This window comes from Podarcis filfolensis (genome assembly GCF_964270895.1).
Source record: "Podarcis filfolensis genome assembly, chromosome: 7".
Classification (NCBI taxonomy): domain Eukaryota; kingdom Metazoa; phylum Chordata; class Lepidosauria; order Squamata; family Lacertidae; genus Podarcis; species Podarcis filfolensis.
The window spans coordinates 32,992,259-33,020,008 of record NC_139603.1 but is presented as its reverse complement, the minus strand read 5'-3'; the positions used below and the strand labels follow the sequence as shown (position 1 = coordinate 33,020,008).

Here is a 27,750-nt window from a genome sequence, read left to right as displayed (position 1 = left end):
ATTCCCCCAAGTGGTGTGATTGGCTCCCGAAATAGAATCGCGGTCTGATTGGACGGGGAGAGCCAAGGAGCGTCCCGCCTTTCCCGTCACAAATTCTGGAGCCGCTTGAAGGTTAAAATCATCCCTTGCCTGGGTGTGTGCTGTTGTCTGTAGGAGGGCGTGTCGCTGTCGCGTCCCAATCACACACACACACAGAGGTCTACTGAAGCATGCCTTTATATAGTAATTTAAAGGAACAGGTGGGAAATCACTTATTTAGGTTTGAAGCGGAAACTTAGCTGCGCCTGTTTTGTTGGAGGTGAGTTGCTGAAGTAGGTGGACTTCCCTAAGGCTGGGCCGTTACCGCCCAAAAACGCTCTACAAATATATTGGCCAAAGCATAATTAAAACTGCCATTCAACACCTAGGTTATTTAGGACATTAGGGAGCTACATGCGATGAAACAGGTCAAACAGCAGCTAGAGCACAGGTGACACAAGTCCTGAGATGAAGACAGAAAACATGGGAGAGCACTTAATTGTGCCTACTGCCTACAAAAACATTATTGTTTAGAGAAGCCTAACCAAATGCTTCGAAAGTTGGGGTACTTTTAATGGTTTAGTATTTTAACTTTTGTATGGTTGTGAATTTTTCCTCTTTTTGTAACTGCCTTGAAGGTTTTTTTTTTTTTACAATCATCATAGAGCGTGTAAATTTTATGAAATAAAGGCAGAGAAGGGGACCTATTTAATTGCTTCTATTATTTTGAGAAATCTGCTACAGGACGGACAGACAGGCCCTTTTGGACCCTTGCCTTTCACAACTGATTGAAGCTAGGCAGGGCTTGGTGAATGCATCTCTGCACAGGGAGGTGGCAACAGCCCCTTGTGGGGGGAAAGCTACCCTGGATTTTATGGTATTTAACAACTACCATCCTAATGCAAATAATCTTTTGGTCAAAGTATTTGAGAGGGTCGTGACAAATCTGCAGGCATTCCTGGAGGAATCTTGATTATCTAGCCCCATTTCAATCTGTCTTCAGACCCAACTTTGGGACTGATTCTGCCTTGTTCCTTGGATTTGGGATTGAACTAAAGTCTGCAACTGGTGCAAAGCATAGAAGCTGTTGCTTGTGGGAGACAAACTACCACTAGCACATACCTTTCTTTTAAGTTTTGCACTGGCTGCCAATATTCTAGGGTGTTGTACTAGCATAAGGCCCTAAACTACCTGAAAAAGCCCCTGATCCCTAGTCTGCAGGACTCCAAAAATCACAGGAGCCACAGTAGCTCAAGAGCAGGGTTTTTAGGGTGGGTGGCTGCCTGTTCTGTGAAATAGAATGACTGAAGACACTTTTGCTTCAATACTTTCCTGGCTGGATAAATGGGAAATGAGTATGTATTTTGTGTTGCTGAGTTTTGTTTAAATGTATTGCTTTTTGTGTTTTAACTGTATGTTGCTGTTTTTATTGTACAACATCTTGAGATGATTACTGTTATTCATACCATTAAACAACCATGAGCAGCCCCAGTTTATACCCAGTCAGTTTCTTTTCGTGTTAGGAAAGCAGGGCAGCCCAACCACTGTGCAGCTATGGTACATTTTGCTCACGGCTCCTGAAGATACCTTCCCTGGTATACAATGCTTTGCCAAAGCCATTGCTGTAGCTGGGGAGGAAATGTAACCATAATGCTGAAGAATTTATATACCGATATAAAGCTTTATTGATTACCATTAAAAAATCTGTCAGGTACATACATTTGAAGAGTCAATATCACAGCTAGAACAGGTTATCTTTATAAATGCAAAGCTGTTTGGTTGTTTTGTTTTTACATTATTTTACAGATTTGTAGAACTAGCATACTATTCAAAGGTATATTAAGGTTAGTATTTTGCTCACACATTGGGGAAGTATGTAAATTGTACAAAACAGCATACAACATTAGAGTCCCCCTTTTTTTCATTCTACCCACAGAGATCCCCTTCATACCACCAAAGTGTTCATGCTCACAGCGCTTTTACTTTTTCTCCACAAGACAAACTTTAAATACTCTATTTTATTTACAGACCCACAGTAAGATTTTTCAAGAAATTACAAACCAGCTATAAAATATTCTGGCAGGTTTTACAAATTCATTCCTATTGTACAAAACTGTTAGATGACTAAAGTTTAAGAACATACAACTTAAATAATCAATGGAATAACTATGCACATGTTTGTACACAAACACACTTAACACTGTTTAACAGTTCTTAATGTGTTGCCTTTTTCACACAATTATATTCCAAGGCTCACTCATACAGCTTTCATACTGTTACTCAGCCATTTAAATTGTGAGTGTTTATAGCAGCATATCAGTGGTACCAGAAAATCCGCACATATATATTTAAAACAAACATTCTACTAATTTATTAATCATCAGATAGAAAAAATACAAACTGCTAATTCATCTAAAGTGGCAACATTTTACACAACTGTGTGTAAGATGTATGAATTGTATTAGTTTCAGAACACATACCCTAAACCAGCAAAGTGTTATAAATTAAAATTCACTACAGAGGGTACTGACAGGTATGTTATTTACACTTTGGGTGAAATGTCAGCTTTGTATCAACTCCCAAAATTGGAAGCAGAGGCAACTAATCCACTAAAATAAACACAGTGTTCTGAATAAGTGAAGCTTGGCATAAATAGTATCCCTTACAGGAAGAAGCCCACAGTGCAACTCTAGTAGGCACTTAACACAAAGCCCCACTTCGTACCACAAAATGTTTACGTACCAGTTCTATTGCACACTGCAGACCATGAAACTTAACGTGTGTGTTTTTATTTCATATTTAACAAGTGACTTCCTCACGTATAGAATTTTAAAATTTCTAGTTCCTATGGCAAAATGGTCACCCTGATCCAGCTAAAGGTTACAGGCACGTGGAAGCAGATTTCCACACAAGTATTCCACAAAGTGGGTGGACAACTTCACAGAAATGTGTACAATTCTCAGCCTTGTCCAACACATGGGGGTGTGCGCATGTAGCTCTTTGGGGGTAGTGAAATCCCATCAACTGACTGTCCAGGAAGGAGACCAAGGAGCTGGATTCAGTTTACCCTGTCCACTCTCCTCCTCTCTCTGTTAAACAGCTGGTCTACAGAACTTCAGTTTTCAAAAGGTTAGTTAGGGGTGTCCCAGATATGCTGTGTTGCACTTGGGCCACCATTAGTTTGTTTTATTTAGAATTGCAATACATTTTTATATAAAAACTCCTCCAAGATAGAGGCATGGAGAAGATTTCAAACATTCCACAAAAGCTTTGGAAGAAGTCCATCTCACATCTTTCTGTATTTTGCACTTTTTTTGCAATAACTATGACGGAACATACAAATTGAAGTCTCAAGACACACACTCTACGGAAGGCACAGTTTGAAATATAAAGGAAGAATTGCTATGTGTGACTAAAACTGTTCTTCAGCCCTTCACAAAGCTTGTAGACACAAGAAAGTATAATCATTCCTCCATTTCAGATTTCATCCTTCTATACTTTGCTAAAACCAGTAGCTACCAGAACGTGGGATTGAGGTAACTCTGATGAGAAAGTCTGCAGTTCTGTGTTTGCACTATTCTAGAATTATTTTTTCCCAAATATCAAGCATTCCAAATTATGATATTGAAATGGGACAAGGATTAAGAGGTAAGAGAACAGAGAACATGGAATGACATCAGGTACTCTGGTTTCATTTTAAAAATATGTGGGGGTGCAGAGTGAGAGAGAGGAAAAAAGAGACACAAGGGATAATCAGCTGCATAAAAATTCATCTACCAATGCTGGCAATTTTTCAAAATCGTAAGAATCAAAGAGGTCACTGATACCCTCCTCTTCGCCAAGACTGATCAAATAGTCTTCATGAAGTAGAGGCGGCAGCAAGCTTACAAATGGCCCTTCAAAACCTGATGCAATTTGGTCCTCTGTCTGCTGCAGAAGGTTGGTTGGAGAGGCCAATGGGGAGATGGTTGCTGTAGTTACTGAACAGTCAAGACTTCCCGAGTTATCAGAAATCAAATCTGTTTCAAGAAATAGCATTATTTTTTAGAAACGTGTAAGAGGGTTGCACACACGATTTTACAATATTAATGCATGTCAATGTTTCCCCCCTCCCCTTGCCACTCAGCCCTTCCCTTCAACGTCTATTGTTGCTGTCTCTACACAGCTTATCTTGGTAGACAAAACAATTTTAAAAGTGGGTAGGTTGCTCTGAGCAACAAGAATGCATCAGAATGATTAGGATACAAGTCTTTCCCTCCCTTTGGCTGTGTTCAGTGCTGAGCAGGGATGCACATGTTTAGGCCAAAATTGTGATCTTTGGGGGGTGGGAATATTTCCTGGCGGTTGCTTCTGTCAGGTGCAGAGTTCATCTCAAGATGCCACTGGAGAAGTCAGCACAGCTATTTGGTCTTTTGGCCACGCCAGTGTAACAAATGGGTTTTTAAGCTTGTATTTGTTCAAAGTAGTCCTACTGAAATGAATGAAACCAAGCCAGCCTTAAATTTCCATGGGTCTACTCTGAGTAGAACTACCATTGGATACAATACCAAGTCTCACGTGGCCTTTTATAAAAAGAAAGAAGTTTCATTTCTCAATGCTGAATGTTACACACACAGCCTTCTATCTAAGTGGCCAAGAGGTGGACCCAAAACAACCAAATAACAATTATTCTGGAGATAAATGAAAATAAAGTTATCAGAAGATGGTTGTACGTAAAGCAGCCTAAAACTGAAAGCAAGGACAAGGCGAACGTCAACAGACACAGCTCAAGTTAACACTATCTTTTTCAACCAGCAGCTATTTGGAGTAATTGCGGCAAAAAGAATGCCTTCCCAAATAGGGATGACATTTTATTGGCAAGATACACCCGGGTGATGGTGGGGAGGTCTTTAGCCCTTAACTCTCCCCCTCTTGCAACATACGGACATTATCTCCCCACACACCAGTTCTCCATCCTGCTAAGAAGACAGGAGGGTTGGAGCAGGAGAAGCATTCTTCTGATTGTAAATTGTGTTGTCTGCTTTTAATACTTCATGTTTACATTCTTGTAACCTGTCCTGGGAAGAGCGGCATTGCTGTCAACCTTTCCCTTTTCTTGCGAGGAATCCTATTTGGAATAAGGGAATTTCCCTTAAAAAAGGGAAACGTTGACAGCTATGAAGAGCAGGTAAGAGCAGACCCAGTAGATAGTTGCCTGGCCCTAGAAGAAGCGACGGCTGCAACTTGTGGCAAATGCAAGTAGTGACAATACCTTCCTTCCTGTCCCACCAGCCAAAAGCCACCTTCTGAGCTATGGAAAACTCACCTATCCTCTTTCCCTTTTTTGCTCTGCCTCACATGCTCTGAGCATCACAAGAGTTTTGGAACTTGACAGAGCATGTCTCTTACAATAGACAAAAATAGTCAGCCACCACTTTTAAGTGACAAGAGATAATTCATAAATGACATTACCTATCATGCATAAATAGACAGCTCATAGTGATAGCCTTAACATGTACATGCATGACGGTACATGCACAGCAGAATTAGTTTATGGTCCGTGATTTCCCACATCCACCAACCTAGATGGCAAGCTCAGGGCATGGAAGTACTTACAATCAAGGCTATATTCTGAATAAAGTATGACAATGTAGAGGGGGAAGATACATTCCCCCCACCTTGTAGCATTCATACTTCCTTTAGTCTAAAGAAATCTAGCATTCAGCACATCATTTATTAACTGAACAGACTGAATTACGCTTTCCCTTTAATTATACTTGGTCAATACAATTTTAAAAGGCAAAATGTTACCTTTGGAAACATTCCTTGAGATATTTCCATTATGATCCTGATCTTGCGTTTTCATTGGACTGTGGTAATCTGTTTCTTCTGGACACAAGTAAACTTCAATAGGCCCCTGGGTACTAGATAAGTGTATCAGCTTATTCTGCAAAGACAAAATATCCCCATTTTCAATATGTCTTCCGCCAACAAAATGCTACAAGCGGCTACTGGATATTTATGGTTCATTTTTATAAGGTCCAATGTGCTAATCAAAGTCAGTTTTGTGTGGAAGAGTAACATGTTTCTGCAAGGGTCTGTGCACATTTAATCATGCAGGTGAGACTGCTATTCTTTTACAAATGATATAAAAATTATGCGTAAGGAACAAGTGGATGGCACATTCTCTTCCTGAACATCAACCTTTGTCTCAGGACAACTTCATATGCAACCTCACAATCCATTTCACTCTTAATATACTAATAGTGCAAGTCTGTGCATGCATATGCAGAAGTAAGTCCAACTAACCTCACTAGGATTTACTTCTAGGAAAGTATGTATAACGACGGTAGCCTAACCTAAGGAAAAGCCCTGCGTAGGTTGAAAGCTTACAAACCAAAAGAGAATTGGTCCAGCAAAATATACTGCTAATGCTAAACAGGCCAGCAGCAGAGCATATGCTCGCGTTGCCCGGGGCGGGAACGTGGGGAACGGTCCCAAGGGGGCACGGCGCAGAGGGTGCCCTCCACAGGTCACAGTTCAGGGTTAGGAGAGGGGTGGGGAAACTGCTGCCCACTCTCCTCCTGTTCTGGTCTGACCTGGCAGCAGAGCTGCTGCAGCCAGGCAGGAGGTGCCTCGCAGCCCAGGAGGGTGGGCAGCAGTATTGCCACCGATTCTCCAGCTCTCCGCCGCCGGGTCAGAAGTGACTTGGTGGTAGAGCTGCTGCAGTGGCCGAGGATGGTGGGCAGCAGCGCTGCCGCCCACTCACCTGCTCTCCTTCCCCAGGTCAGGCCTGACCCGGGCCCCGCGGAGCTGCGCCAGGCACAAGCACCACAGTCAAAGTGCAGCTCCTTCTAGCACGGAGTCAGGCTCCAATGAAGGAGCCTGCTGTGGGGGCACCTGTTTGCACCCCCTCTCAAAATTGGGCCTGGGAACACGGCACCAGCAGCATCCCTCTGCTTGCTGCCCATTCCAAATTGCCCAGCTGAAGCCTTCTTAGAGGGATATTGCAGCAGTTCTTGCAATGGTTGATTTTGAAGTGTTACAGTACTCTTTCCCCCCCTTTTGTTGTAAGCCACTTTGATTCTTTTTGTGGAAAAGCAGCATACCAGTAAAATGGTGAATGAAAAATAAATGAATGTTAACGGCAGGTGGGTGTGGCCTGCCCAAAATGGCCTGGTGGACCAAACTGGGAGGCTTGGTGGGCCAGAGGTTCCTCATTGCTGTCTTAGAAGGTGGAAAAGCCAATATTTTTTTAAAAAAAAATCAAATTAGATTAAGAAGTACAGGGTGGAAAGTCAGTGTACGAAACAGCAAGGCACAAGGCACAAACACTACAATGAGTGAAATAATCAGAGGGGGTGGTAGCAGACCAACTTCTCAGGGAACAGAATGAGCAAAAAAAGATAAATGAGACAGCGTTAACCAAGATCTAGAAGTCAGAAGGAAAGAGAGGGATAGAAGAATGATCTCCCAGGTTCCAGTAACCAAAAAATTAGAAGACTGCCCATGAGCATTTTTATTGCCATATAGAAAAATGATCCCATTCAGTAAAGCTTATGCATAAATATGGTATAAGACCACTGCAAATGTTACACGCTGTGTAAGATTGACGCGGGTGGCGCTGTGGGTAAAACCTCAGCGCCTAGGACTTGCCGATCGCACGGTCGGCGGTTCGAATCCCCGCGGTGGGGTGAGCTCCTGTCTTTCGGTCCCAGCTCCTGCCCACCTAGCAGTTCGAAAGCACCCCTAAGTGCAAGTAGATAAATAGGTACCGCTTTATAGCAGGAAGGTAAACGGCGTTTCCATGTGCTGCGCTGGTGCTGGCTCGCCAGAGAAGCTTCGTCACGCTGGCCACGTGACCCGGAAGTGTCCTCGGACAGCGCTGGCCCCCGGCCTCTTAAGCGAGATGGGCACGCAACCCCAGTCGGTCACGACTGGCCCGTACAGGCAGGGGTACCTTTACCTTTACCTTTAAGATTGACTTACAGAAGAAAAACCATAAGCATTTTATTCTTACCTCTATTGGGTCAGGCACTTCAAGTTTTGTTTCTGGAGGAGCTTTCACAAGTATGACAGTTTGGTCTTTAAGGCTACTTATTTCTTGAATGTCTTCGTATCTAACATAAGCTAATGTAAACTTTGTTAAAGAATTGTCCAGCAGCAGCCTTCAGTCACATGTATCAGCACACTAAAGTAAATATTCTTACACTTATTCCCACATCAAGGCTACTGTTAGCTGCTCTCTCCCTACTTCTAATACTAAATTTAAAAAATAAATAAGAATGAAACTGAAACAGCCCTGAAGTTGGACAAAGCGAGGAGCGATCTGTTGAGATTTCTTGGCTATACTTCACATTTTTTGATTATGAAATAATTTGTAAGGTTTTTAGAAATTACACCAACAAATCAGTCTTGTATTAACTAGAATCCAAACAGTGTTGAAGTGAGCTGCGACTGCAGAACATCAGTTGTAGTTTGAAAAATATCATTATTATAATTCATTTATTACCCACCCTTCACCGAAAGGTCCCATGGCAGGTTACACAATGAAAAGAGTTTAAAACCGCTTACTTACATGCGATATAAAATTATCAGAATAGCTATAAGTAAGCATCATGCCTGCTGCAATATATCATTAATACCACCAATACAATCCACTACCCCTAGCAGTTAGAGAAATGTTAAGATTTCCCAAATGAGTTCAGCCTATCTGATATAAAAGGATATCTCCGATTCTCAGAATCTTCTCTTAGTAGCTTTAGGTCAAGAGAGCAGCTTTGTATCAACTCGTCCAACTTTTGCTCTTCCTGGTTGAGTTCTGCCACCTCCTTGGACAAGCCTTGACAGTGTGCCAACATGCCCCCAAAGTCCGACAGACTGCAGCCCCTACAAGACAAGTGAACAGACACTTCACAGGCATTCCTAAAGTTCCCCGGTCCAGACAAGACAAGAGTTTCTCTTAAAACTTCATGTGACTATTCAGTTCAGAAGAAGCTGAGCGCTGAAGATTTGGCGAGTCGCACCGTCTGAAAAACTAGCACATCAAAGCAAGCTGGCGAGAGGCGAGGCTTAACAATATCTCCTTTTTAAAACATTGTTTCACTTTATTCCATACGTATACAGAGGGATTTCCAGATTCCACCCATGATTATCTCCTTCTGGAAGGATGGTGCGCCTTACCTGATGTGCAAAGATAACAAAACACCATTTACTAATGGCATTTTGGGCATAACTTTCTTTTAGTGGCCGTGACTCTTGCTGCATGTTTGAAAACGCTCTCTAGTTCCATTTGTTTTTGTCATTTACTTTTAAGATTCAGTGTTTGCACATAGTTATTAATAACAAAGAGCTGCTGCTCCTGCTTGCTCTGCTCACTAACCCCAACTTCCCCCACACCTGGCCAAGCCCTCCTTCCTTTACACCCAGCCCAACCCCCCAAGCTGCACACTTCCTTCACAGCATACTTTACTCCCAAACCCTTTTGAAGGAGGGTGGGAGGTGCTTCAGAGAGCTGCTTGCTAACATACTCTCTGAAGCACCTCCCACTTTCCTATAAACAGTGAAGCCATGTGAACTGTAGCATGATTACATTCTTGCAATTTCATTATATAGTAAGAAATGTGGTGGGGGGGGAGGGAGAGAGCCTCTTCCGGACCTTTGGGTAGTGGATAGTGGGGTGCTTCTCCACTTGGACCCAAGTCCAAGCAGGACCCCATAATAAGAGTTTCAGACTAAGAAAAAAATCGATTCTCACTTCTTAGTCCAACCATTATATTCCCTGTTTTAGAAGAATTAAGTCAAAGCACATAAGAAATGCACATGTGCTGCAAAGTATCTTTTTGCCAAGAGATCAATACCATCAAGTATCAAAATTCTCAAGTTGAATGTACGCCACCTCCATATCTGGATCAAATTTAAAGTTCATCTCATTTAATGGGAAGTACATGGCTATGAACTGGAAACTTCTGGTTCAAATTTCAACTCAGTCATGAACTCATTATGTAGCTGTCGGGCAAGCCACTCTTCCAAGCTCACCCCAAAATATCCACCACCGTATTAAAACCAAATTTCTACTGAGGCTATGCTCAAGCTTCAGAACAAGCAAACTCTCAACAGTACTGCTGGCGTAACATGTGTACTTGAGCTGGGGATGTCTAAACTCACACCTGCACCATGCATAGACTTCTCATGGCCTCCCCCAAAGAATCCTGGGAACTGTGGTTTGTTAAGGGTGCTAAAATGACTCTCTGGAGGCAAACTGTATTTCCCATGATTCTTTGGGGGAAGCCATGACTGTGTGGTATAAATGTGCTTTTCATATGTATGGTGTGGATCTGACCCAAATTGTCCCTGACCACAGCTCAAAATGCTTCGTGTGCATTATTTAAGCATAAGCTTAAACATGCAAAATTTGATCCCTTTCTGGACTGTAGCTCTGAATTACAAGTGAAAAAAAAATATATTTCTTTTTTTCCCCCTGGGCAAGTAAGTCCCCAGCCATAGAAAGCTAGTGGATAAGGAGAGTAGAGGGCTCACTTCCCATAATATACCAGTTTCTACATACAGAGAAGTTGCTTTTATTTTATTTTTTAAAGAAATGTGAAAATATGCCACCAACCACACTCAAAATACAATATCAAGGAAAGGGCTGTGCTACATAATATTTCTAGATGTTTGAGTAAGCCATGAGAATGTAGCTGAATCACTTTGGGCACATCAGAATTCAGTTGTCTGTCTCCACTGGTAGCCAGAGGACTCCAAGCAGCTCATAAGTAAAACATGTTGTAGGTTTGTCCACAGCACCTGACAAGCAGAGGGACGCTGCCACTGAATAAGCCTCATTTGACCAAGTATTATAGGCAGTGGTTTGCAAGCCACCATTCCCTTTCCCAATGTATTCCATGTGATATGTGGCCTTGACCTACAGCCAATCCAAACACACACAGTCAGACCACGTCATAAGATACCTCCGTGAATGGCAAGATTAAATTTCCCTGGGTGGGAGTCAACTATGTTTTACTCAGAGTAGATTTAACTTAGCGGTGTTCATTGATTTCAGTAGGCCTACTCTGAGTAAAGCTTAGTGGAATAACTCTTGTTACTCTCCAGCATACAAAATACTTTTGTGAAAATGAAATGTGAAAGTGCAAGGCCGTCCTGTAGGCAACAAGAATATAGCACTAGGATACTTACATCCACTGAATGTTGTTCTTGGATTTTTTTTTAATGAGGTGAATGCCTTCCAGGACATTGGTGATGTCATAAATCCTCCTTTTTTGTACCTTAAGGACTTCTGCTGCTTTGTTCAAATCTACGACACCATCTGGGGACTGGCTCAGAAGCTGAACAAACTTCTTGGTGAGAAGACCCAGCGATGTATCGTATCGCGTCTTTTCTGAAGGGGATTTGGGAGCTTGAAGAAAAATTAAATTCATGATGATTATGAAGCTGAACTCTTTTTTAAACCTTCTGAGTTATTGGGAGTAATTGTGTGAATTGTACATGGAACCACTCAGAGCCAGTTCAAAATTATACATCCATAGAGCAGCTAGGCTCGAGCACCTTTTTCCATTGCTTTTCTCGAGGCATGTGAACTTTCAAGCCATATCTATTGTATAAAGAAAAGACAGTGCGAATAAACTTGAGGTATAGCTTTATATGTAAGAGAAAGGTAGAAAGTGCTTTGTGATTTTGTGCATCACCAGCTTGTAAATAACAAGCTAACAGAAGCTTTAAAAACAGTTACCTCAGTTCAACCACCCTCCAGTTATGACCAATACCTCTCTGTTGTGACATTCAATGTAACTCTTAACATGTTAAGCATTTATTTTGAATGTGTGTATCCTGCATTGTAGCCCCAAGAGCAGCTTTTTAAAAAATCTGCATTCACATTCAAAATAATTTGCACATATAAATCAGAAGCAACATAGTGGGCACGTTTATTCAGAAGGCTCAGTCCATGATGGAGACAAAAGTTCCCTTACTTGTACTAGGCAGCTTCCAAGCGACAGTCCTACTGAAGACCTCAAAAGCAAGGGAGTGAAGCAAATGGCTAGAACTCACTCAACGCATGATGAACGTCAAGCCTTTCTTTGTTGGCAATAACCTTGATTTTCCACAATTCTAGAACATGGGGGGACAAGTAGCCCCCACTTCAGAAGATTTCCTTCCAAGTCATGGAGGGCAATTGCAAAGTCAACCCACATGTATGTGCATAAAACTAGCTCACTTTCATCTGCTATCCCCCACCCTCATATGTTCACTTTCCACAAGCTAGAGAACACATGAAGACTAATATCTAGCTCAATAGCAGTACCTGTGGCCCTCCAGATACTTTGAGATAGAATCACAGACTTGTACAGTTGGATTGGACTACAACTCCCATCAACCCTGACCACCGGCCATGCTCACTGGAGCTGATAGGGAGTATAAGCATATCTGGGGAACCACAGCTTCCTCACCCCTGATCCTGCATACATGGTAGAACAAAACTGCAATGTGAGACAGGGGCTGATAATTTTAGTCAGAGCAAAAGCAACCATGAAGGGTACCTGAGAACACACTGAATGCATTGGCTTGATCAATGGGCAAGGAGCAGTGATTCAAAATCCAGAACGGTAACATAATGCTTTGAAGCTCTTTGCAACACATTTAACAAAAAAATGTTCCTTACTTTTGGGACTATCTGGACTTCTAGTTGCAGCTCTCCCTTTCCCCTTCGGCGTTCTTAGTCCTTCAGCCAAAAACTGCTGTCCGCTTCCTCCCAGTTCCAGTCTTCGCTTTGCCTGTCAAAAGAGCAGAGTTCTCGTAAGAGCAAAATCAACCTTATAAGATGAAGTTGTGCTTTACAGGACCTAGAAATTATTATAGTCAGGAGGTGAGCCAGGAAATCCATGTATCTTTCTCAACTTCTTAGGTGCCTGTAGATATTGTAGAATGCTTTTATTTTGTTGCAGACACCCACCCCCAAAGGCTCCCTCTTAATGGTGTTCTGTAACATAGAAGCTCACAAGTGCTTCAAGTTGAAAGCCTGCATATTCCTGCATTGATTAGGGCATAGAATCATAGAACTATAGAGTTGGAAGAGACCCTGAGAATTATCCAGTCCAAACCCTGCAATGCAAGAATATGCAGACGTCTCATGCAACTGGCACATCATGAGGCTAGGATCTGAGGCCCCCAAAACAAAGACTGTGATCGCAAAGTTTTCCCCACCTCCTCGTTATGCAGCTGAAGCAAATAGTTCACTATCTCCTCCTTTCCTAGTGCCATAGCAAGACCGCTTTCACCCTTCCTATGTGCTTCAACTGTCTGCCCTAGATCACAAACAAGATTCAGCAGCTGAGTGAATAACCCACCATTGTTGCATTCTAACTGGGTTACTTAGTCTGCATCAATAATGCTTTGCTACACAACCTAAAGTTGCTTCTGCTAAACTCTTCTTCCAAATATATAACTTCCTAGTATACTACACCAGGCTTCCCCTACATGCAGATAGCTTGAAGTTCTCATGTGGCAGCTACAGATAAAGTTCTGTGGGCATCGTGACAACTGTAGGGGCTGACTTTAGCAGTATTTCCAAATCATGCAAGTACAGTTGTTTTGCCAAGTAAAATTATCCAGTTATAGAAGAATATCTATGTTCACCATGTCTCCATATTCACTATGTTATAACAAGCCAAGTTTTATATGGTCGCCTCAACTCTATTCAATGAATTCTGTGGTATGCATTTTATTTATTTCCTGCATTTTATAATAATCGTGATATTTTAATTTGTCAGAAAACTAAAAAAATGGCCAACATACACAATGAACACAGGTTAACTGAATGCTGTTAGCTAGAAACAAATGTTGTAAGACATTCTAGGTTTTTCATTTGACCTAGAATATCAGACGGACTAACATTTTCACGGACCTCAGTAGCAAAGTTCACCACCACAGTGGCAACATTTGTCAAACACAACACACATGCAGACAATATGAGGTTTGGCACCGTAAACTTTGTAAAATTGCCTAATGAGACTCATTGCTATTTCAATCCTTTTTTTATGGTGGTAACCATAGATGGGGTGAGAACAGCTTTGAAATACTACCAAAACATTTCAGTCATCTTACGCTTAAGTCTTTGGGGACTAAGAGTTTTCCCACAAATCCGAGCTCCAAACTTGCCACCATGTTTTGGTTCACTAAAAATGAAACTTTTTGAGAAATATGGGCAAAAAAGGAGCAACAGCTCAGAGAAGAATACATGCTTTGCAAGAAAATGGAATCAAGTTCAGTTCCTTAAACATCTGGCTGAAATACAGTGGTATTTCAAGTTTCATACGCTACAGGTTACAGACTCCGCAAACCCAGAAATATTACCTCAGGTTAAGAACTTTGCTTCAGGATGAGAACAGAAATCGTGCAGTGGCGGCGCAGCGGCAGCAGGAGGCCCCATTAGCTAAAGTGATGCTTCAGGTTAAGAACAGACCTCCAGAACAAATTAAGTTCTTAACCCGAGGTACCACTGTAATGTTGACCTGTAGACCTAAGCTGGTGTCCAAGATCTTGAAAATCCATTCCTAGTGTTGGGTAAGATTTGATATAAAGACAGCTCTTTATATCTTAACATACTTCTGTGGTCACCATATTAATCTGATGCCATCCCTTTAGTTGTCTGTCTTTGTGGGCTATATTAACACTTCTACTGCAAAGCCCTAACATTTGACTTAACTGAAGGCATCCATTGTAACAGCATTCTAACAGAAAACATGTTCAAGTAGGAAATTTCCAAAGAACCACCATGAAAGTTAAGCTTACTTATAAAGTATGTACTATGAAATATAGTTCATGTTAGGTTAGTTCAGGGATAGGTCCCCCACTAGTTAATTTGACACTCAACACATCCTTCCATCATGCACCCACTTATATATTGGCATGAGCACTGCCATTAAAATGAGAGCATTTAGAAAAGGGTTTGAAATCTGCAACTCCTCAGATGTGTGTGGACTACAGCTCCCCCATCATCCCTAACTGCTGACCATGCCAGTTGGGACCAATGGGAGTTGTAGTCCAATAACATCTGGTGAGCCACAGTTCCCACCCCTGCTTTAAATATCTCGAAGCAAGGGCTGTGAGAATGACTGGCCTATTACTGCAGAATTTAAGGAAATCCACACCCCATTCTAAAGATGCACCCTTCATATTTATTGGCACAGTCCATTTTGGTTTCAGGTATGTATGCAACAGTACTGCAGACTCTTAGGGGTTGTTTCCACAACTGTGTAGTTTTGTCTCCTTTGAAGTGCACCAATCTTCAGCCTCTTACAGAAGCCTTACAACTTTTGAGCTGGCTGTTAGATTTGGATTTATATGATGGGGTAGGCATTGGAAGATTGAAAGGGTTTCAGCTTTGTTATGTGGGCATTGGACACAGAATTTAAAATTAAACCACGGATCTGTGGCAACCTGCCTCAAGATATGTGTGTGAGAGAGAGTGGGGAGGGGGGAGATTTAATAATAACTCAAGCAGCACCTTCAGCTGCAAATTGAAAATGCAAATATGCACGTCTTGTACATAGCAGTCACAATCTCAGCAGCCACTTATTTCCTGAAAGATCTTGGTCTGCAACAATTCAGATGTTGAAAACTACAAGAATTACTTGAGGTGAGCATGTACCTAGAGAAATCCATGCCTTCTACAATGGGCAACACCCTCCACCCATTAACAAACTACAGAATTCAAGCCAATATATATTTCACACAAATTAAATATATGATATAGGACGCGGGTGGCGCTGTGGTCTAAGCCACAGAGCCTAGGGCTTGCCAATCAGAAGGTCGGCAATTCAAATCCCTGTGACAGGGTGAGCTCCCGTTGCTCGGTCCCTGCTCCTGCCAACCTAGCAGTTCGAAAGCACGTCAAAGAGCAAGTAGATAAATAGGAACCACTCCAGCAGGAAGGTAAACAGCGTTTCCGTGCGCTCCTCTGGATCGCCAGAAGCAGCTTAGTCATGCTGGCCACATAACCCGGAAGTTGTACGCTGGCTCCCTCGGCCAATAAAGCAAGATGAGCACCGCAACCCCAGAGTCGGTCATGACTGGACCTAATGGTCAGGGGCCCCTTTACATTTAAATATATGATGTACTTTAAAAGGTGCTGTGTTTTCATCAGTTAACAATAACCACAGTTGGGATGATACATGTTGTGGTTGAAGAGCAACATAATCAAAAGTACCCAAGTGTCTCCTTGGTTGAAAAGAAGTCCCCAAGGCCAGCTAAGGCTTGTTCTAGTCACACTAAACTATAGTTTGGCAAATATCTGAAGGTGGCCAGTGAGCTCTTTGGATCCTGGTCTTACAGTTAATCTGTAAACATATAAATAAGGGTATTAAGCCTGTTGACTTTTCTACTTCAGTCAGTACAAGCTAACCTGAAGTTTGTAAAAGACAGCTGGATGCTGACATCTTCCATAAGGTGGCAACCCAAAAAAACAACCTGAAATGGCTTCCGAAATAACCTGAAATGGCTTCTGAAATATCACAGAAACCATTTTAAGTACAGAATGGTTACCAGTGACTTCCAAGAACATGTAACCTAACCTTTGCAGCTGCACTAGCATGACTCATATGGAAACCCTCATTCTAAATTGCAAGTTTCACAGTTTTATATCATAATCTTATGCCCATCTACTGAGAAATAAGTTTGCATAGGATTGCAGGCTTAGGCACTTTCTGTAAATCAAGTTATTTGAAAAACACACAGAACTCCATCTATGTTTTTCAGCCACCAACATAATTCATGAATAAAACGTAGTTAACAGTGTTTCCTTGAAGCTTTAGTTCCCCTTATCATAAATTGCATACCAGCAAAGGGGAGGGTAAAATTATGGGGAGAAAAATAGCAAGGCGATGGGAGTTGGTTTTATTTAAGTGTGAGCTGTTGGTTTCCACTGATTTCTCAGCAGCTTTTGGCACCATTGACCATGGTGCCCTTCTGGAGCAGGAAACCATGGTTAATGACTTTTTGACAAGCCTGGGTATGAAGCCAACTTCACAGCATTGCTCCATAACCTGCATTGTTCTGAAGCTTTTAACCATAGTTTATTGGTCTGAACTAAATGGGAATCCAGAGTTAATGGGAGATTTTGCTTCTGTGTGCTGTCAAGATTAAAAAAGGGAATTATACATAGACTCGCCTTTACAACTACCGGTAATTCAGCATGTATGTATTTGGTATTTGGGAGTCCACTTAGAGTGCAAAACCTAACATGAGAAGCAGACATAGGCTAAATATGTTCATAATGGAGTACCCCTTTTGCAAATGACAAGTTATTTCCATATAAAGCAATCAAAGCAGAATATTCCTTTCCAGAAACACAAATATTCCTAAACTCCTGATTTCATCACTTTCCCCCAAACATTTAAGAGCATAGCATGAATGATTGGCTTACATGAGAACTGCTCCAATACTAATAAGCATAAATGTTAAAAATTATGGTCTCATGCTTTCAATAAACCTTTTAAAAGAATGTTAAGTAGAGCCCTGCTAGGACAGGTCAGTGGACCTGATCCAGTCCAGCATCCTTTTCTCACAGTGGTCAGCCAAATAGGACCTGAGCACAATAGCACTTTGACCACTTGTGATTCCCAGCATGATTAAGCCGCTTCTGGTGAACCAGAGCAGCGCACGGAGCGGTACCTATTTATCTACTTGCACTTTGACGTGCTTTCGAACTGCTAGGTTGGCAAGGAGCTGGGACCGAGGAACGGTCAGTCCCCATCACGGGGATTTGAACTGCCGACCTTCTGATCGGCAAGTCCTAGGCTCTGTGGTTTAACTCACAGTGCCACCCGTGTCCCAGCAGCTGCCTCCGACAGCCGAGGTAGAACATAGCAATCCAGGTGTGGAGTTGCTGAATGTGGAGAATATTTCAGAAACAAGAACTTTACTGCCACCCTCCCCTCAGCAATAATCTCCAAAGTACTATCTTGATAATGGCTTTACAGTTGAAGAGCATGTGGGGTTTTTTTTTTTTTTTTAAAAAAAGCCGAATTCCTTTGCAAAAGCAGCCTTCATTTTATATGAGCAGATCATATAAACAGCATTTTAAACAGAAAAAGAGAGATCACTTTTGCCAATCAGGTGGGAAAAGGTGATTTTTTAAGTCAGGCTTCCTCAACCTTGGCCCTCCAGATGTTTTTTGAGACTACAGTTCCCATCATCCCTCACCACTGGTCCTGCTAGCTAGGGATCATGGGAGTTGTAGGTCAAAAACATCTGGAGAACCGAGGTTGAGGAAGCCTGTTTTAAGCGATTCACCAAAAGCTTCATTTTTGCTGCTGCAGACAGCTATATTCTAAAAGAATGAAAAACTCTCTCTCTCTCTCTCTCTGTGTGTGTGTGTGTGTGTGTGTGTGTGTGTGTGTGTGTTTTAAGCTCTCCTGAAATGCAGGTGGGTAGAATAGCTCTATGACATGCAAACCCCTACCCAAGAAAAAATTTTTTTTGCAATATTGTATTAAATGTTCAGGTAGGATAATATTGAAAATGATCAATTTGTATGCTGCTTCTATCCCTCTCACAATCCAAAATTACTAATGGATTCACTGCCATTCCTTGGTGAGTTGCTTATCTTTTAAACATACTCTCATTAGCTGCTCTTTTCCACCATCATTTCACTTGTAATATCCAGTTTCCTAGAAATCCAGACACATTTTAGGGGTAGAGGGAGATATGCATTTCCATTTGGAAACAAACCCAGTGTGTCACTTCAGACATGCACTAAGCCACACTCCCTGTAGCTAACGTCAATGGGCCACAGGACTCTGGAGTATGTTTCTGTTAAAATCAATTAGCTGCCTTAAAAAAGATTGGAATACTTACCATCCTGCAGATGAAGGGTAGTCAATGCAGTACCTTCCAGATGTTGTCAAACTCCAAATCAATTATCCCCTGTCCTCATAGGCAATGGTTAGAGTTGATGGGAGTTATAGTTCAGCAACATCTGGATGGCACCGTGTCAGCTAGCCCTGCTGTAGATGGTATCTGAATCACAGAATCATCTCATCAGGACCAAAAAGAGAGCCCTAATTTAAAGTAAAGCATTCAAAGCACTAATTATCTCAGCGTCCAATTCCCCAAATCAGTTCAAACCTACTTCACTTTAAGACGCTACTTAAGAACTACGCGGGTGGCGCTGTGGGTTAAAACACAGAGCCTAGGACTTGCCGATCAGAAGGTCGGCAGTTCGAATCCCTGCGACGGGGTGAGCTCCCATTGCTTGGTCCCTGCTCCTGCCAATCTAGCAGTTCGAAAGCACATCAAAGTGCAAGTAGATAAATAGGTACCACTCCGGCGGGAAGGTAAATGGCGTTTCCGTGCGCTGCTCTGGTTCGCCAGAAGCGGCTTAGTCATGCTGGCCACATAACCCGGAAGCTATACACCAGCTCCCTCGGCCAATAAAGCGAGATGAGCGCCGCAACCCCAGAGTTGGCCACGACTGGATCTAATGGTCAGGGGTCCCTTTACCTTTTAAGAAATACGAATGGTCCAGTCTTAAGGGAAATTTAATTCAAATGAAGCACCACTGATTTTACTTTTTGTTAACATGAGCAGGATAAGACAGCAAGCTGCAAAGGCAGTGTACCCCAATACACAAGTTCATCCCCCCACTGAGTAGTGAACAGTGCAATCCTATGCCTGTCGACTCAGACAGGGCTTACACCCAGACAAGTGTGTACAGGACTTCAGTCTAACAAGTCCCATCAATTTAAACAAGGCACAACTAGCTTTCTCTGAACTGGGGCCAGTATTTTATAACCGCTTCTCTCAACTTAACCCTTGTTTGATTTTTTTGTCCATTTTAGAGCAAATGCACCTTCCATACTATCAGAATTTTATTTCTATTTCTTTGAATGGATTATGTCTCATCCCCATCTTACCCAGATACCTTGCTTGGGTTGTTTTTCTAAAACAGGCTACTTCACAGTCCTAAAACACCTACTAACATATGAGTGCTCATACAGTTAAGAAGCCGTAACATACCGGTACCTTGCTGTTCTTAGGAATCCACAACTCAAATTCTGCCAGAGAATCAAATCACTATTGGAAACAATAATCTCGGGCATCACAGACCTAAGAGACCCCAACTTGCTCACTGAAAACTTTTATGTGGGAGGTTATGGTTAGGTTGAACTGCCCTAAAGAATAAAAGGCCACAATCTTACCTCACGTACCTGGAAGTAGCCCAAATGAAGTAAATAGTACTTTTAAGAAGAATTTGTTAGGATTGCACTGTTAATCATTAACTTTCTCAGCTCTCAGATCTTAATCACTTAGGCACAGATCTTATATCTAACTTTTCCATTTATATCAAAATTATCCAAGATGATCAGAAATCCTACTTAAAAGATTCTTTAAGAGGCCATGATAGAACCAAAGGTCCCTATTCTCTAGGTTCTTATGAGTTATGTATTAGTTTAATTCAAGCCTTAGCCACTTCCATGATGGGCTACAAGCATTTTCACTATGCAACAAGGCAAGGAAGGCTTTGCAGAATTTGGGATTTAATTCTTCTGCCCCCACCCCCATGATATGCCAGTTGATATGCCACAAACTAATAACATTGTGTGACATCCTAAGCAGTATTTGCAGATAGCGATCAAATATTCATTTTTCCACTACACAGCAAGCTTCAAGTTCTAGAGGAATACAAACTGCTGGCACAGCTCTAAATGTGTATCTTAATTTAAGAGAATATAAACTATGCCTGTATTATTCAGAGTTTAAAATCTGAAATTGTCACAGGATCATAGTAGTTCCTTGCCCTGATCCAACTCTAATCAGATTCTAAAAAAAGAAAAGAAAGATACATAGGCATAACTACTTGCGCCCGAAACACGGGTACAAATAAGCATCCCAGTGAAAGCAATGCAGTTAGCTAGTATCCTCTTTCAATGTGTATTCCAATACATGTCCTATTTGTACAAGTACTGTACTTCCGTATCCAGGAAGTGATATGAATACAACTATCTACTTGCCCATAGTTTGTTTCAGGCATATAAGTTCAGACTCTTACTTTCCAAATTCTGTGTATTTGTAGAGCACGAAATCAACTATAAACTGTCACTAGAAACACTATGGTGTCCTTTTTCTTTTCTTCTTTTTTTTTTTTTTTGCTGGCATACATTGTGGACTTTAATGCCCGCCACAATATAGAAAAGGCAGAAAATAATATAGTTCATATTAGTTGATAAATCATTAACCTTCACTACATTAGCTATATGAGACCCCAGAACTTCTGCCATGTAGAGGCCCCAACAGATGACATAGAAAAGGGTCGTTGAAGGTAAAGTCTTTTTAAAATTACTTCTCTAAAATTTCACCTAAATTAGTGTGATGTACTGGAGTGCCCAGTCACCATGGGCAAGGGCCTAGATCACAGAATCTGCTCTCAGCAACAGACAACCCATTTCTGAGCAGAATTTGTGGTAGAACAAGGATTTGCACATGTGTTAAATCATTCTAATATCTATACTTGTAGACACTACCACTGGAATAAGAACAGACTGTTCTTCTCATTGAAAACCACACAACCATCATGTTACAAATAGGCTTTCTTCACAACACAAGTAATCATCTGCTACTTGACAGACAGACAGAGTTTCTATGGGACCAATACTATGAAAGACAATTGGGCGATCAGTTTTCCAGATTCAATACCATTTGGTAGTACATGAAATATATCTGCACTATGGCAGATGCCTGGCTTGATGTCATCAAGATTTAAAGCCTTATCTCACCATCCCAAATCCCTTAGAGAGCATGCTTCATATGACAAAAGCTTATATTAACACTCTCCAATTTACAGAAAGTGTCCATTAGGCCATTTTAATGTGATTCATACATACATTTTAATTCTTACTGCATGTTTAACCCTGAATTGCCATAGTGGTGAGATGGCATTTGTTTGATTATTTTAATAACCTGATTTGAAGGCTGATAAGGGTAAGAAAGATGGAACCATTCACTTTATTTAAAAGGAGCTGAAATTTGGGTTGTCTTTCTCTTTCTCTACCCTCCAATCCTGTCAGTTGGCTATAGGCCTTCTCTCAACTGAGCGAACAGCCAAGACAAAAAACAAAACAGAGATGATCAAGGCAACAGTCATGTTGTGGGTATAAGCCTCAGCCTAAAAAAGAAAGGTTCAAATGTTAGATCATACAAAATAAGTGGTGTGGTATCCTACATCATCAAAACAATGTCATGGTGATTGGGGCAAGAAAGGTCATTCCCAAAAGCATGCATACATACTGTCAAGCACTCTTTTCAAACCTATCAGTGTAAGCCTACTTAGCTACCTGACAATACCCATAGAAAGGCTCAAAATTCAACAAACAGAAAAGGCCTTCTGGTCCAGAAAGGCCCAAAATAGGGCTGCCCCAAAGTTGAAGACCACACCTAGCAGCTTCCCCATTTTATGGCTGTGTCCTATTTTGCAGGCCTATATTTCCTTACACAGCAAGAAGAAAAATGGGGTTCTATTCCTGTCTCTTATCTCCTCACTGCCACTTGTATATCCAAACTTCATTTTGCTTCTGAACTACTAACTCCTGTGGAAAGTTTATAAGTTATAACAAACAGGTACGAAAAGGCCTCCAGGAACAGCTTCAGAGGAGAAGTCGAGAGGGTGCAGTAACTTAATTATTCTGTAGCCTACAAACCACATTCCCACAGTTTATAAGCCTAACACAACAGGGTTTTTCCAACTTAAAGGGGAAAAAAACATTCCATTCCTCACAGACATCACCCTTCCACCACCTTATCAGTAAAGAAATTATAATCGAATTATACTTAACAGGAAGGGGGGGGGGGGAGAAGAAGAGTTGGAAACAAGACAAGTGGAAGTTTCAGTTTGAAACCCCGCACTGACCCAAGCTCACCCCACACACCCTGACCCCACACCCAAGCCCTGAAGTCATTTCAAACATGAAGCGGCACACAGGCAACGGTGGTCTGAAGCAGTTACTTGAACCGTCCCAACTTTCAGGGAGTCATCTCCAGTGACAGGCAGAGGCCCAACTCAGCTCAGCCACAGGAAGGAAAACACCGCATTCAGGGGCGGGGAGGGTGACCCCACGGTCATTCCAGTCGAGGGGCAAGATGGGGGGAGGTGAGGGGGTACTTTTTAAATATAACCTAGCACCCCAACTTTAATGCCCCCCCAGTAAAAGGACAGTGCTTGAATTTTGAGAAACTCTGCCGGGAAAATGAAACACAGTTCCTTCAGTGGGCGGCCAGTTCTGAAAGTGCCCGACCCCCCCCACCGCACCCCCAAAGAGCCCACACGCCCCCCTCCCCCAGCCTACCTGCTGCAGGGGCATTTCCAAGCCTAGCGGTGCCCCCCGGCAGCTCCCAGAGTTGAGAAGCAGGAAGGGCCGCGTGTGCGAGAGAGGGAGGAAGGCAGAGACCCGGGCACACGCGCGCTGTTGTGTGTCCGGGTGTGCGCTGCGCTGCGCGGTTGCCCAGGCCAGAGGAAGAAGGAGCGTGTGTGTGCGCGCGTTTGTGTGTCCCCCTCCCCCCGCTCGGCTCCGCGCCCCCCTCCTTCCCTCTCCCTCCTTCGCCCGGCTCCCAGTCACAGACGCGGCCTCAGCGCACGTGTGCGAAACGTCACCGCCGCCGAGTCCGGGGGTGAAGCGAAAAGGAGACCAGCGGGACAGAGAGCCTCCCCCTTCCCCCACGGCCATGCTGCCGAGGCAGACCCTGAACCCCACCCGCCGCCCCCAGGGAAGGGGGGGCAGCCGGATCGCGCGCCCCCTCCCCGCGGCCGCCCCCTCCAGTGCAGCCGCACACAAGAGCCGAGGTCCCGTGCCCCGCGCACCGATGTCACGGGTGTCCCAGTCCGGCAAGCACGCAGCTTGCAGCACCGGCCTCTGCTGCGCTCTCTTTGTTCCAGCCACCAGAAATTGAGGGGGGAGACGGGCGCAAGAGACGCCTCCCCCCCCGACCCTCTTCCTTAAGGGAACGGCACCCGCGGCCCCCCTGCGTGTTTTTTGCACCGAGTGGGAAGACTCTGATCGCTTCCCTCCCCCCACAATCCCGGCCCACAAGAACCCACCCTGCGCTAAGAGGGGCCAGGAAATAATAATAATCATAATACAGTAATAAAGTTTCTAGCAAAACAGAGCGATCCAAGGCAGGCGGGCTTCCTCTCCCACCCCACCCCACACACCCCGGTGTGGGAGGAGGGCTGAGCCCCGCCAGACATGCACAAGATTGGGGAGGGAGGGAGGCATTTACCGAGGGTCGGCCTGCACTTTCCAGGGCGGGCTGCAGCAACGCCGTCCGTCCGGAGGGCCCGTGCGGGGTGCAGCACAAGGCGCTGCCGCTGCCCACGAGACTGGGCCGGGCGCCCTCCGCCCCGCTGCCCGCCGCCCCGGGAAAGCAGGAGGAGACCCAAGGCGCCCCCAGCGCGGATGCCCCGGAACTGCTGCGGATCTGGAGGAAAGCAGCGGCGGGAGCGAAGCGAGCAGGGAAGCTGACGGCGACGGCAGAGGCCGCCGCCGCGGAGTCCATGGGAGCCGAGGGCGGCCGAGCAGCGAGGCCGTGTGGCTGCAGTGCTCTCCTCCGCATCCTTCCCCTTGTGGGTCTGCCTGCGCCCGGAGCGGAGTCTCCTCCCACCCTTGGCGCTGCTCCGCCGCCGCCGCCGCCCCCCGCCCGGCCTGCCGAGCTCTTTCGCCGCTCGATGCCCGCGCCGGACTCGAAATGGTCCGGGCCGGGGGTAGCGGGGGGTCTGCGGCTGCCGGAGGCGTCGTCGCGAGAGCGAGCGAGCCCGCGCGGCGGGCAGATGCCACGGATGGAGCCCGGCCGCTGCCGCGCGCTGGGGCTGCCTGGAAAATGGCTCCAGGAAGCAGCGGCGGCGGCTGCCGCTGACAATGAATGAAGGGAAGGGAGAAGGGTTACGCGCCAAGAGCCTCCCGCGAAACTCAGATTTCCCGCCCGCTTTTCAAATCGGATTTGCATAGCCAGGCCCCCTCGCCACGCCAAGCCTGCAGCGCCGTCTCATTGGTTTGCTCTTTCGGCCGTGCCTTCCAATCGCGAGCGGCTTCGGGACTTTGCCGGCTCCTCATTGGGCTGCGAAGGCGCGGGGTTGCCCTGTTTTGCATAGTGCTTGTCCATTGGCTGCGGCTTCGGGGGATTCCCTTCTGAGCGGCTGGGATTCCGTACGCCGGGCTGACTGCTTTCCCTCCTCCTCCTCCTCCTCCTTCTACTTCTCCTGGCGCTGAGCTGCGCGAGTTCCCGAGCTTGGAAAAGGCAGGGAAAGCCCGCAGGTGCCTGGCTGAAGGCCAGCGAAATTGGTCTCACAAGTGAGTGAATGGGAGAACTCAGAACTCGTCAGAAATTACATTTTATAGCGCGGTCTTAGACTTGTTTGCAGAAGTAAGCACTGATTTCAATGAGACATACAGTACTTCGAATAAGTTTGATCGGCGGTATTACACAAGTATCTGAGACAGAGTCCCATTGAACTCAGGGATCTTAATCAGACATTATATGTATACTGACAGCGCTGTAAATAAGTCTTGTCTAGACTTGCCAAGTGTTATGAAAATGAATGTAGCCTAGCAACCTTTGTTTCCATTGCTGCATTGCTAGGGGGTTGGACTAGATGACCCTCGGCGTGTGCCTTCCAACTCTACAATTCTATGATTCTTTGAAACAGATATGCAATTATTTACCCAAGACAAGAAGTGTTCCAAATGACAGCTGTTGTTGTTTTAATTATAAACAAATATTGTTCAAACATACCCTTTTACATTCCAGAATCTACTTCCCCAGATGATGTGAACCTCTTCTTTTCTGTCCATTGTAATATAAGTTATTTTCATTTTATCCCGAATGTTCTTTTATAGGCATTTTGTACAGAGAAAAAGTGTTGTGACCATATTCCCTTGCATTGAATTTGGAAGTCTGGAGGATACTGCATTGAACAGGTCACGTTGAAAAGTAATTAGAACTATTGCTAATTTATTAAACCCTTTTGATTTTGCTTGCTTAACTTCTCCATCTCCTGCAAAGGCTTTCAGATTCCTCAAACCAATCATAGGCCTGGGATTCAGCCTGAAGTCTAGAAACCCTAGATCACTATCCTAACTTGCATGTCTAAAACTGAACTACATATCTTTCCTAAGCAACTGTCCTCTCCTTTATTAGACTCTCTATGAAATGAGAGACAAAATGAGAGAGAAAAGAGGGACGCAGGTGGCACTGTGGGTTAAACCACAGAGCCTAGGACTTGCCGATCAGAAGGTCGGCGGTTCGAATCCCCGCGACGGGGTGAGCTCCCGTTGCTCTGTCCCTGCTCCTGCCAACCTAGCAGTTTGAAAGCACCTCAAAGTGCAAGTAGATAAATAGGTACCGCTCTGGCGGGAAGGTAAACAGCGTTTCCGTGCGCTGCTCTGGTTCGCCAGAAGCAGCTTAGTCATGCTGGCCACATGACCCGGAAGCTGTACACCGGCTCCCTTGGCCAATAAAGCGAGATGAGCGCCGCAACCCCAGAGTCGGCCACGACTGGACCTAATGGTCAGGGGTCCCTTTACCTTTACCTTATGAAATGACAGCATTGCCATCCCTTCTTTTGATCAGCCATGAAACTCTGGCTTTGATTTTTCTCTCTCCCCTGCCTCTCTGCCTCTGCTTCTCCCACCCAACCTGCCACCAGATCACAGCTTCTCCCTGTACAATGTGAAAATGTACCTCTCCCTCTCTGCCCCTTGGATAAAAGTCTTAATTATTTCAATCACTCTCTCTCAGCCTTCAGATCTTTTCAAAACATTTGATCAAAGCCATAGGTCAACATCCAGGGTTGCACAGTCGAAAAGGGGAATGTCATGACTCAGGGATAATAGACCATCTGCTATGTGTTCAGGTCCCAGATTTAATCCCTGGCATCTCTGGGTAGGGCTTGGAGAGTCTTTGGTCTAAAATCCTGGAAAGCGGCAACCAATGAAGTGAGCTAGGTGGACCAATGGTCTGACTCAGCATAAAGAAGCGCCCTTTCTTCCTAAATCCATGTGTGCAGTGGGGCCCCTGACATGCCCAGAAAGTCTGCTCTGGAGGGTTCCTCAACCCCCTAGAGCTGATTTAGGGGGCACATGGGAGGCTGAAGGAGGTAGGAAAAGAAGGAGAAGCCCTGTTGTACAAGTAGATGCCTGCTCACCGTATGTTGCTCTACCACTCACACTTAGCTCAAATAAGTGTAATTTTGTTTGTCACATTAATTCTATGCTACCTTTTACTCAGCTTCCAGTCTTCCCTTCTTTTGGGAATTTGTTGCCTTTTATTCCCTCTGTTATTACTTCCATGATTCTCATTTAGAAGAAGAAGAGAGAAGAGTTTGGATTTGATATCCCGCCTTTCACTCCCCTTCAGGAGTCTCAAAGCGGCTAACAATCTCCTTTCCCTTCCTCCCCCACAACAAACACTCTGTGAGGTGAGTGAGGCTGAGAGACTTCAAAGAAGTGTGACTGGCCCAAGGTCACCCAGCAGCTGCATGTGGAGGAGTGGAGACACGAACCCGGTTCCCCAGGTTACGAGACTACCACTCTTAACCACTACACCACACTGGCTCTCACACTGTAAGCTCCTTGTGACCTGCCTTGTTTACTTATGTTTCTTTGTAAGATGTACGTTGAGGTATTTTATAAATAATAATCTTAAGAAAATCTTAGAGAATTTCACAAAACTCTTCTTCAGGCATTGTGTGTG

At 44.0% G+C, this 27,750-nt stretch overlaps 1 protein-coding gene and 1 long non-coding RNA gene across 4 annotated transcripts; one reads left to right on the top strand and one right to left on the bottom strand.

The window, feature by feature from the left end:
• Nucleotides 1-1,679: 1,679 nt before the first annotated feature.
• Nucleotides 1,680-25,020, bottom strand: E2F3 (E2F transcription factor 3). 3 transcript variants are annotated; one of them, XM_083623905.1, is made up of 7 exons: nucleotides 24,283-25,020; nucleotides 12,674-12,785; nucleotides 11,194-11,413; nucleotides 8,728-8,886; nucleotides 8,018-8,132; nucleotides 5,809-5,944; nucleotides 1,680-4,037 (listed from the first exon to the last, which is right to left on the bottom strand). In XM_083623905.1, exons 1-7 carry the CDS (start codon nucleotides 25,003-25,005, stop codon nucleotides 3,772-3,774), a joined length of 1,731 nt encoding a protein of 576 aa, XP_083480031.1. In that variant the 5' UTR covers nucleotides 25,006-25,020; the 3' UTR covers nucleotides 1,680-3,771. The 3 variants fall into 3 exon arrangements, with proteins under 3 accessions (XP_083480031.1, XP_083480030.1, XP_083480032.1); XM_083623904.1 differs by lacking the exon at nucleotides 24,283-25,020 and adding an exon at nucleotides 23,352-23,615; XM_083623906.1 differs by lacking the exon at nucleotides 24,283-25,020 and adding an exon at nucleotides 13,216-14,386.
• A 253-nt stretch (nucleotides 25,021-25,273) lies between these two features.
• On the top strand, nucleotides 25,274-27,353 carry LOC310767294. The gene is made up of 3 exons (XR_014550849.1): nucleotides 25,274-25,349; nucleotides 25,896-25,989; nucleotides 26,797-27,353. It is a non-coding gene; the product is annotated as an uncharacterized lncRNA (long non-coding RNA).
• Nucleotides 27,354-27,750: the final 397 nt, after the last annotated feature.

What these genes read in the sequence shown, in the direction of transcription:
- E2F3 (XM_083623905.1), bottom strand. Translation starts at nt 25,005, where the DNA reads ATGCAAATCCGATTTGAAAAGCGGGCGGGAAATCTGAGTTTCGCGGGA. An exon ending in AAGTGCCTGACCCAATAGAG is followed by an intron (nt 5,945 to 8,017) that starts GTAAGAATAAAA and finishes TTGTCTTTGCAG; the next exon opens with AATAAGCTGATACACTTATC. An exon ending in CTCAAGGAATGTTTCCAAAG is followed by an intron (nt 4,038 to 5,808) that starts GTAACATTTTGC and finishes TTCTTGAAACAG; the next exon opens with ATTTGATTTCTGATAACTCG.